Below are 11,360 nucleotides of genomic sequence, written 5' to 3' on the forward strand. Positions count from 1 at the left end.
GAGAATATCGATACCCAAATCACATGACTTACTTCACTTACAACATTTAATAGTCAAGATCTACCTGAGACTTCAGTAGGAAAGCAAAATGTTAAAAATGAGATATTCAAAAGATCACTGCTAATGAATATAGATGGAACCAAGTGGAAAACACTTAGTTTTACAATGTATTACTGTGTGACCCAGGCATGTAGTGTTAGATTTTTGCCTAGTATACATCAGTACAGACTTTTTTTCAAGTCAGTGGAGCTGCACTGACTTACATTTTGCATAGATTTGTTCCACAGTGGAGCCCCTAATCCCGTGTGTAGCTGGATTCCCAGAGACTCCAGCAGGCGTCTGTGTAAAAGTCCTGAAATCTGATCTCTGAGGTTAATATTGAAGTTTCACATTCCCATAGAGATTCTGTTGACAGGACCACGCCTAGGGTCAGAATTTGGCTGAAGAATCATATCAACCTAAGCCAATGCTTGATTATACATATAATAAAGAATTACCCTGATTTTAATTTCCGATTTCTGAAATGTTTTGACAATTATACACTTCTGCATGACAAAACACGGTGCATCAGAGAGAAAGAAATACTCAAGCTCATATAATTAAACTCCAAGGTTCAATTAAATACACAGACTATCTCTGAAGGTTTCTTTTCCACGAGAGGAAACACACAGAAAGTGAATATGCAAAGATCTCAGGCCAGACACTCAGATTAGTGCAGTGAAGTAACCCAGGCACAGCATGCAGCTCAGTTCTCAACAGAACGTTTGGTAGGAGCTAATAAATTCTGTTTATGAGGGGGAAAGCCATAAAAAATCTGACACATGAGCAGTCCACACCGCGTGAAGGAAGGGAAGCTCACTGGCATGCTGGGCTCTGTTCTGTGATGAGCTCTGCACACTCAAAGACGTTTTGATCAGTCATGCAAACCCCCAAGATGAACCCCCAAGTTAAGCCCTCAGCGAAGCTTGTTTACACACCAAAACTCTCAGAATCACATTTACTGAACAGGAGATAAGATCCTGGATGACAATGAGGAAATACAACAAATTTTCTGTGTGTTGTTATGTTTTGTCCCTGTATCAGTATATGTCGAGTATCTGTGTGGAAAACACAGATACATGGTAGGTGTTAGATGGGGAAAAGCTCCTTCTCCCAATGGGAATCCACGAGCAAATCTGGCCAAGGCTGAGGGGTCTGGAGCACAAGTCTTGTGAGGAGCAGCTGAGGGAGCTGGGGGTGTTCAGCCTGGAGAAAAGGAGGCTGAGGGGAGACCTTCTGGCTCTCTCCAACTCCCTGAAAGGAGGGTGTAGCCAGGGGGGGTCGGTCTCTTCTCCCAAGGAACAGGCCATGGCACAAGAGGAAATGGCCTCAAGTTGCACCAGGGGAGGTTTAGGATGGAGATTGGGAATAATTTCTCCACTGAAAGGGTTATTGCACACTGGAAGAGGCTGCCCAGGGCAGTGGTGGAGTCCCCATCCCTGGAGGTATTTAAAAGCCGGGCAGACGTGGTGCTGAGGGACATGGGTCAGTGATGGGTTTTGTCAGTGTTGGGTTGATGGTTGGACTGGATGATCTGAAAGGTCCCTTCCAACCCCAGCCATTCTATGATCCTAGGTAAAACACTGCCAGGCACGTTTCAAACTAGGTGTGATAGTGTGGAGGTTTTGGGTTATAGGTGGAAAAAACTCAACATTCCTAAAACTCTTCTGGTAGAAGCAGTTGCATCATAATTACTTCATTTTTGGAAATAAGTTGGTTTGTTGGCATGTGATAAGCAATGAATACTTCTGCCATTTTGGGCATTACATTCAAATGGGCACTTCAGATGGGTAGAAATGGCTCAAATAACTGGCCGTATTCACTAATGAGAGCTTTTAACACCAGTTATGTTTGATATTTTAAGATTGGATCTTAACTCGTTGCCTCTGGGGCTGATCCTTTTTACAAACTCCTTGAGCTTTTGATTCTTGAATTGTTAGAAGAGGAAGCCACATCCATGAATCATAGAATGATAGAATGGTTTGGGTTGGAAGGGACCTCAAAGATCATCGAGTTCCAACCCCCCTGCCCTGGGCAGGGACACCTCCCACCAGACCAGGTTACTCCGAAAGCAAAATGTTAAAAATGAGATATTCAAAAGATCACTGCTAATGAATATAGATGGAACCAAGTGGAAAACACTTAGTTTTACAATGTATTACTGTGTGACCCAGGCATGTAGTGTTAGATTTTTGCCTAGTATACATCAGTACAGACTTTTTTTCAAGTCAGTGGAGCTGCACTGACTTACATTTTGCATAGATTTGTTCCACAGTGGAGCCCCTAATCCCGTGTGTAGCTGGATTCCCAGAGACTCCAGCAGGCGTCTGTGTAAAAGTCCTGAAATCTGATCTCTGAGGTTAATATTGAAGTTTCACATTCCCATAGAGATTCTGTTGACAGGACCACGCCTAGGGTCAGAATTTGGCTGAAGAATCATATCAACCTAAGCCAATGCTTGATTATACATATAATAAAGAATTACCCTGATTTTAATTTCCGATTTCTGAAATGTTTTGACAATTATACACTTCTGCATGACAAAACACGGTGCATCAGAGAGAAAGAAATACTCAAGCTCATATAATTAAACTCCAAGGTTCAATTAAATACACAGACTATCTCTGAAGGTTTCTTTTCCACGAGAGGAAACACACAGAAAGTGAATATGCAAAGATCTCAGGCCAGACACTCAGATTAGTGCAGTGAAGTAACCCAGGCACAGCATGCAGCTCAGTTCTCAACAGAAGGTTTGGTAGGAGCTAATAAATTCTGTTTATGAGGGGGAAAGCCATAAAAAATCTGACACATGAGCAGTCCACACCGCGTGAAGGAAGGGAAGCTCACTGGCATGCTGGGCTCTGTTCTGTGATGAGCTCTGCACACTCAAAGACGTTTTGATCAGTCATGCAAACCCCCAAGATGAACCCCCAAGTTAAGCCCTCAGCGAAGCTTGTTTACACACCAAAACTCTCAGAATCACATTTACTGAACAGGAGATAAGATCCTGGATGACAATGAGGAAATACAACAAATTTTCTGTGTGTTGTTATGTTTTGTCCCTGTATCAGTGTATGTCGAGTATCTGTGTGGAAAACACAGATACATGGTAGGTGTTAGATGGGGAAAAGCTCCTTCTCCCAATGGGAATTCACGAGCAAATCTGGCCAAGGCTGAGGGGTCTGGAGCACAAGTCTGGTGAGGAGCAGCTGAGGGAGCTGGGGGTGTTCAGCCTGGAGAAAAGGAGGCTGAGGGGAGACCTTCTGGCTCTCTCCAACTCCCTGAAAGGAGGGTGTAGCCAGGGGGGGTCGGTCTCTTCTCCCAAGGAACAGGCCATGGCACAAGAGGAAATGGCCTCAAGTTGCACCAGGGGAGGTTTAGGATGGAGATTGGGAATAATTTCTCCACTGAAAGGGTTATTGCACACTGGAAGAGGCTGCCCAGGGCAGTGGTGGAGTCCCCATCCCTGGAGGTATTTAAAAGCCGGGCAGACGTGGTGCTGAGGGACATGGGTCAGTGATGGGTTTTGTCAGTGTTGGGTTGATGGTTGGACTGGATGATCTGAAAGGTCCCTTCCAACCCCAGCCATTCTATGATCCTAGGTAAAACACTGCCAGGCACGTTTCAAACTAGGTGTGATAGTGTGGAGGTTTTGGGTTATAGGTGGAAAAAACTCAACATTCCTAAAACTCTTCTGGTAGAAGCAGTTGCATCATAATTACTTCATTTTAGGAAATAATTTGGTTTGTTGGCATGTGATAAGCAATGAATACTTCTGCCATTTTGGGCATTACATTCAAATGGGCACTTCAGATGGGTAGAAATGGCTCAAATAACTGGCCGTATTCACTAATGAGAGCTTTTAACACCAGTTATGTTTGATATTTTAAGATTGGATCTTAACTCGTTGCCTCTGGGGCTGATCCTTTTTACAAACTCCTTGAGCTTTTGATTCTTGAATTGTTAGAAGAGGAAGCCACATCCATGAATCATAGAATGATAGAATGGTTTGGGTTGGAAGGGACCTCAAAGATCATCGAGTTCCAACCCCCCTGCCCTGGGCAGGGACACCTCCCACCAGACCAGGTTACTCCAAGCCCCATCCAGCCTGGCCTTGAACCCCTCCAGGGATGGGGCATCCACAACTTCCCTGGGCAACCTGTTCCAGTGTCTCACCACCCTCATAGTAAAAAATTTCTTCCTGAGATCTAATCTGAATCTTTTTTCTTCCAATTTAAAACCATTTCCCCTTGTCCTATCATTACCCTTCCTGGCAAAGAGTCCTTCTCCAGCTCTTCTATAGGCAACCTTCAGGTATTGAAAACCCCACTGATGCCACTGCTGTACGTGTGTCACCCACACATTTTGTGCATCCTGCTGCTGATGGTGCTGCTTTTGAACTAATTCTGCTATTTCGCTTCTGGCTTGCGTTGTCCTTTCCACTATGGGAAGCACTAGAAATGGGGAATTATCCTAAAAGGCTGTCTCTAATAGCACACGTATTACAAATTTAAAATAAATTTTAAAAGTCTGTTGGAGCTCCAAAACACAAGCAAATATGAGATTTCAGCCCATGCAATGCACACAGGGTCTGGTTACCGGAGGAGCGGGGCGGTAAGCGCCCCGTGGGCACCCGCTGGCCCCGCTGACGCCCCATCTCCGAGGGGGAACTCGGATCTGCTGGCTCCTTCCTGCATTTTCTTGCAATTTAGACACCTGCCTCCTGATTTCACAGCGTCTGCCCATGAATCCTGATTTGCAGATACATCTTCCCGACGTATCGCATTGCAGTGACACGGATCCTAAAGCACTGCAGCCACAGGGTACACAGAACAGATTGTCTGGGGCCCAGAAGTAGTTGGGCTTTAAGAATGGAAAGTAAACACTGTTAGAAAGCGAAGATCATTAAACTATAGCAAATAAAAGAGAAGAGGAATAAAGATAGTAATAAACACGGTAGTAAACAAAGATTAATTCCAACCTACAGCCAATATCATATCAACAAGCCTGACATATTTTCTGTGTACATTATGCAATCTGTGCAAATTCCAACAATTTTTCTCTGAATGGACTCTTTAAATAAATACTGTTGAAAACGGAGTGTGAGCAAACCTCTTCCAAAATGATGGAGTTTACGCAGGGGGAAAATAATCCTTGTGATTTCTACAGATTTATGTGCTGCAAATGACACACGGGCAGAGGTATTCTATGGACACAGGCCTGACCCACAAGTCCTCACGCTGAGCTAGAAAAACCTGCAGCCACCTGTAACATATTTCTTGGCAGCCTAAAGAAAACTCTGCCAAAGTTCCTGAAACACTGTTTTTTGCAGTGATTTATGAGGCAGCAAACCAACGTCGAGGCAAAAGACATTTCCACCCAAAAAGAATACATTATTTGGACAATACAAGAAGAAGCCCTAAGAAAAACCCATAAAAGCAGAACATTTGCAGGGAAGTCAACTAGCATCCTACTTTTATTGCAAATCAGAGACTAACAAATATTTTTGTTTTGTTCTAGAAAAACCTTTGAAAAACCTCTAAAAAAAGCCATTTTACAATTCAGTACAAAAGAATAACCCATGTATGTTCTTTAAGTGAAAAATGAGCAAAAAAAAAAAACTATCCAAACTGAAACTGTATTTAGTCATGAGAAAGAGGGAAGAAAACTGGAAGAAAGCAGCATTTCTGGTCCAGCTCACCTGGCAGAGGTCGCACCGGCGCCCGATCACGTTGGCCTTGCACTCGCACTGGCCTGTCCGAGAGTCACAGACGTGTGAGAAGGAGCCATTGACGTGACAGTGACAGGCTGCAGAGGAAGAAAAAGGAGTTGTCAATGTGTTTACTAAAATGCACACACTGCTGAAGCTATCTTTATCAGACAAAGGTTTGCAGTGTGGCTTTGCCACCCTGAGAAACCCAAGAAGGCAACAAGTGACAACACGCACTCACCTACCCATATTAAAGTGGAATTTCACTCCAAAATATTACAGTGAGAAATTCTGCCTCGATTTCATAAATGATTTGTTTTATATGTGCTTCTCAAATCAAAAGAGGGAATTTAGAGCACTGCGTATGTGCACCCTGAAAGGAGGGTGTAGAGAGGTGGGCTTCATAAATGATTTGTTTTATATGTGCCTCTCAAATCAAAAGAGGGAATTTAGGGCACTACGTATGTGCACCCTGAAAGGAGGGTGCAGAGAGGTGAGGGTCGGTCTCTTTTCTCAAGTCACAGGCGACAGGACAAGAGGAAATGGCCTCAAGTTACGCCAGGGGAGGTTCAGGCTGGATATTAGGAAAAAATTTTTCACTGAAAGGGTTCTCAGGCATTGGAATGGGCTGCCCAGGGAGGTGGTTGAGGCCCCATCCCTGGAGGTGTTCAAAAGACGGGTTGATGTAGTGCTGGGAGGTCTGGTTTAGTGATGGTGATGCTCCTTGTTTGTTGTGTGGGTGTCTATTTTTGTCAGTTAGGTTGACAGTTGGACAAGATGATCTTTAAGATCCCTTCCAACCTAGAGGATTCTGTGATTCTGTGATTGCCCTGGTTTGGGCTGGGACAGAATTAATTTTCTTTCCAGTGGTTGCTGTGTTTCAGATTTGGTATGAAAGGAACTTCAATGATGCATATTGTTTTAGTTGTTTCCAGGTGATGTTTATATTTCTTCAAGGACTTTTTTTCTGCTTCCCATAGAAGCTGAAAAGGAGCCCAGAGAGAAGGATGGAGTGGCCAAGGGAATACCATGTCAAACCGTGTCAAACCACGACAGCCCTGATGGAGAAAAGTAAGGTTTTAAAGCAGTAAACACTTTACCTTTATATTTTGCTTAATGCTACATTTCTGGACCGAGAGTGCGGTGGGGAAGGCAGGGCTCTCTCCTGTCAGAAGCTGCCCCCTTGGAACAGTTTGGCCATCACCATAAATGTAAAATTTGGCTTCTAAATTCTTGTGTTTTAGGAGAGGAGAATTTTTTTGGGAAGCTTTCTATCAGCCTTTATGTTCTTTGACCACATTTTTTTTTTTTTGGCATTTATAGATTAGGGAAAAATCCCTTTATCTTCAAGGACTTTTTTTCTGCTTCCCATAGAAGCTGAAAAGGAGCCCAGAGAGAAGGATGGAGTGGCCAAGGGAATACCATGTCAAACCGTGTCAAACCACGACAGCCCTGATGGAGAAAAGTAAGGTTTTAAAGCAGTAAACACTTTACCTTTATATTTTGCTTAATGCTACATTTCTGGACCGAGAGTGCGGTGGGGAAGGCAGGGCTCTCTCCTGTCAGAAGCTGCCCCCTTGGAACAGTTTGGCCATCACCATAAATGTAAAATTTGGCTTCTAAATTCTTGTGTTTTAGGAGAGGAGAATTTTTTTGGGAAGCTTTCTATCAGCCTTTATGTTCTTTGACCACATTTTTTTTTTTTTGGCATTTATAGATTAGGGAAAAATCCCTTTAGCACTCAGAGTAGAGAAGAGGGATGTGATGAGGTGTCACAGGGACTATGACCACACAGTCACCAATTCCATCAGCGTGAGATGGTTCCTGCACATCTTTTTTTTTTCCCCAGAGGGGAATGAATTCACATCTCTATATTGATTATCAATGTACTCTGTAAACCAGGGCTCCAATTCACTTTTTGCCTTCCTGTAGTGCCCTGACTGCACGTGGGTCTTTTTCTCAATGTCACAGCTCCATTTTAAGAAACAGAGTCCCCACAGTGAACACACGGTGGTCACATACTTGCATGTCACAAGGTGCTACTTGAGACAAAGCAGTTATATTTTTTATAGAGAGAGATTATTACAACAGGGGCTTCCTCATTACTGTATTGGACTTTCTACATTGCAAATGGAAAGGATTCTTTTCTGCTCTTCTCCCCACTTTCGAGGCATTCTGCAAAAGTTGCTTCTTTTAAATTAAGTGACTTTAAGGCTTGCCAGTCTGTTCCTGGCCTAATTTTGCAATGTTTGCAAAGATGTCTCATATTCTGGAATAAGTACCAAAAACATTTTGGGCTCTCTTATCAGTCTGCTAACACCTTCAGAGGTTTTGATCTCTTTCTGTTTTGCAATGTATTTAAAAAAATGTAAACATTTAAAAACACTTCTGCTGTAATTAACATCACTTCTCTTTTCCTTTTACTCTCATTTTTCAACACTAACTGAAGCTCTAATTTACCTCTTTCATCCTGTATACAGCCCTCCTGCTATAATATTTATTTTTTAAAGCTGCCAACGTTCCAAACTGTACACACTGATGAGTATCACATATATACATTTCGAGTATCTTTCCAATTAAAAGGTCAGCAGTGGAAGATGGTGCATAAGCCCAGACTCACAAAACCACAATTCTCGATGCAAATTAACCCCCTTTTTATACAGATCTCTCAAAAGCAAAGCCTGATTTATTTGAATTCTGTTGCTTGTCAGGCATATGACACCACAAGAATCAAAAAGAAAATTTACACTGGTTTTAGAAACAGATGAGTTTGTCCTATTTATATTATCTGTTAGCACAAAGGGCATAGTGTGTATTGTTAACTCAGCCCCTGACCCAGTGCAGAACAGAGCTACAGCAGATTTGGAAATGAAGACTTTGATTGTTTTCCTTGGCTCTGGCAGTAGGTACGTACAGAGACAACATACAGTCATCTACTAAACTGTTACTCAATCTGATAAATTGCATTTATCTCACCTAGAGCCTTCCCATTCATTCACCTGCACTGGGCAATTAGCCCTTGTGCACACCTCCACATGGTTGCTATAATACAATACAGCCCGTTAAAGAAATTTGTCTTATTTACTCCCAAAATGAAACTGGTTAAGACCCTTTGCATTCTCTCTTGATCTGTAAAAATATTTACGCCTGTGTATTTATATTCACCTACACACTTATTCACCTCCAACAGTAGTACCTATGCACACTTGAATATTTAATTCATCCCATGTCACTTAGTTCCAGTACCAAGCTTTAACTTCTAACTACTCAGCACAACCTCCAGGTATTTGCTTCAGTAACACTCTGCTGTTTTCATACAAAAAAACAACTTCCTAAAATCAAATTACATCAGTGTAGGATGTTTGCTCAGTGCTCTTAGATTTGTTATTTTGCAGAGATACACCAAGAAATTCAGAGATGCTATAGTGATATAAAGCTGTACTGTCATCTGAAATGGTTAATGCACAAGACAACAGAACTGTTCTGAGAAGGAGCAAGAAACATTTCAAACAGTAATTTAAAAGCAAAATTCATGCTTTGCAATACTCCAGGATTTGGCTTTTTAATAAGGAACGAAATTGAAAACAACAAAGTAAAGGCACAGTCCCTCTGATATTGTAGCTGCAGGGCAAACTTCATGGAAGTCTGCAAAGGAAATAAAAAATCATATGCAAAGAAGAAAACCCACATGAAAGAGGGAGAGTAGATGAATACAAGGTACCTGTGAGCACAAGGCTGTGAATACATTAGGGGGCTCTCCTTGTCAGAGGTACTAACAACAAAAGCAAAGCTTGTAATTCTACATTAAATATGGATTTATTTTTAACACCTCTTTTTTTTTTAATTGTATGTTTTGCCAACTCTCCTCCTATTACATCTCTCTCCCATGAAGCTGCCACGACTGTAGAAATGTTCAAAGCACGAGTCCTCTTGATGCCTCAGGAACGGTGACAAGCTACTGGAAGGTATGATTTTTGAAATACACTTCTTTTTAAATCTCATTACACACTTAACACCCTAACTTATATGACATCATCCATCATGAACTGGTAGGTCGTGCAGAGAATACATGGGATTGTCCAACTTTTATCCAGCACTGTATAAAGCAGGTACAGAAAGCACTTATCCAGGTGTATCTTCGTGCCTATCACTGATTTTACGTTAATCAGTGTTTATTAGCCTTAGCTAAGAAACCCGTGATGTTCTGCATCTCGCTGGGCCCTGTGCAGTCTGATGGGGTCCAACAGAAGTTAAAATTCTCAGCACCAAACTGCAAGACCCAAATAGAGCAAATCCTGGGAACGGATGCTCAGACTTCCATGCTCACAACACATCCTGCAGGAGTGGTCCCTCTGCTCCCAGGCACACAGCAATGGGACAACTCTTTTACTTGCCTAATTTTATCCTGATATAACACCTTGGTATTCCAAGGAATTCCTCTGAGTTTATTCCAATGAAGGAAAAGGATTAAAGCCTTGTGAAAGTGAAAAAAAACACTCAGCTTTTTGAGGACAGTTTACAAGCTGCTGTGTTCCATTCCTCAGAAGGGGGTGGAAGGGTATGTGAAGTTAGTTTTTAAGTTAAAAACACTTGTTCTGCTTAATCACTGCACTCTGAGTGGTGCCAGCAATGGCTCAGGGAGAGCCACCCCTCCTACAGAAGAGAAAGCTCCTGCTCCTACCAGATCTTCCCCCTGCTCTCAATATTTTCTTGCCATTGCTATGGGGAAGTATGAGCTGGGGCTTACACTCAAACATGCCACCACTCAGCTGAGAAGCAGTCACTTGCTGCAGGGCCAGCTCTTTCTCCAGAGCACCTTAGAACATCTGACAGCAGAATTTAGGCTCTGCTTTGCCAGAGGTGGGAGAACCCTGCCCTGTAAGAGGGAGCAGCTCCCAGCTCTTACCAAGGTCGTGTCGGTGGGAGGGAGGTCACAAGGGGTGCCAAAGCTGGACCCTACAGTAACTGAAAAACCACTCCCTCCTTTCAGCACCAATCTCACTAATTAATGGCTTCCTGGATGGCTTACAGCGTTTTTAGTGAATTGCTTTCATTTATTTGTATTTATATTTGTAGACCTGACATTTAGTATAGAATCATAGAATCATAGAATTCTAGGTTTGGGTTGGAAGGGACCTTAAAGATCATCCAGTTCCAACCCCCCTGCCCTGGGCAGGGACACCTCCCACCAGACCAGGTTGCTCAAATAGCCATCCAGCCTGGCCTTGAACACCTCCAGTGATGGGGCATCCACGACCTCCCTGGGCAACCTGTTCCAGTGCCTCACCACCCTCACTGTAAAGAATTTCTTCCTAGTATCTAACCTAAATCTCCCCTCCACCAGCTTAAAACCATTGCCCCTTGTCCTGTCGCTTTCGCATCCATGCAATGCTCAGGTTTTTCCCATATCTGCTTCATTACTCCTTCTACTACAGCAGGAAGGTTTTTTAATAGGTTCTTCTCTCTATTTCCTCTGAAGTCTCCCTTTCGTGATGCAGATGGGAGTAAAACACTGTCGTTATGAGAGCGTATCATTCTCCTGCTCACACATACAGAGGCTCAGCCTTCCTCTCAGGCGCACGGATAGAGGATAGATCAATACTGTCAGGGG

General features: G+C 42.9%; 1 protein-coding gene across 1 annotated transcript in view; it reads right to left on the reverse strand.

Moving 5' to 3' along the window:
* Positions 1–11,360, reverse strand: part of LAMA2 (laminin subunit alpha 2) — a 412,919-nt gene that overhangs the window by 143,340 nt on the left and 258,219 nt on the right. Inside the window, exon 20 of the mRNA XM_014942611.1 lies at positions 5,741–5,847. Within this exon, the coding sequence (XP_014798097.1) occupies positions 5,741–5,847 (107 nt within the window). The remainder of the gene's footprint in view (positions 1–5,740; positions 5,848–11,360) is intronic.

This window comes from Calidris pugnax, unplaced genomic scaffold (assembly GCF_001431845.1).
Source record: "Calidris pugnax isolate Ruff unplaced genomic scaffold, ASM143184v1 scaffold86, whole genome shotgun sequence".
Taxonomy (NCBI): Eukaryota; Metazoa; Chordata; class Aves; order Charadriiformes; family Scolopacidae; genus Calidris; species Calidris pugnax.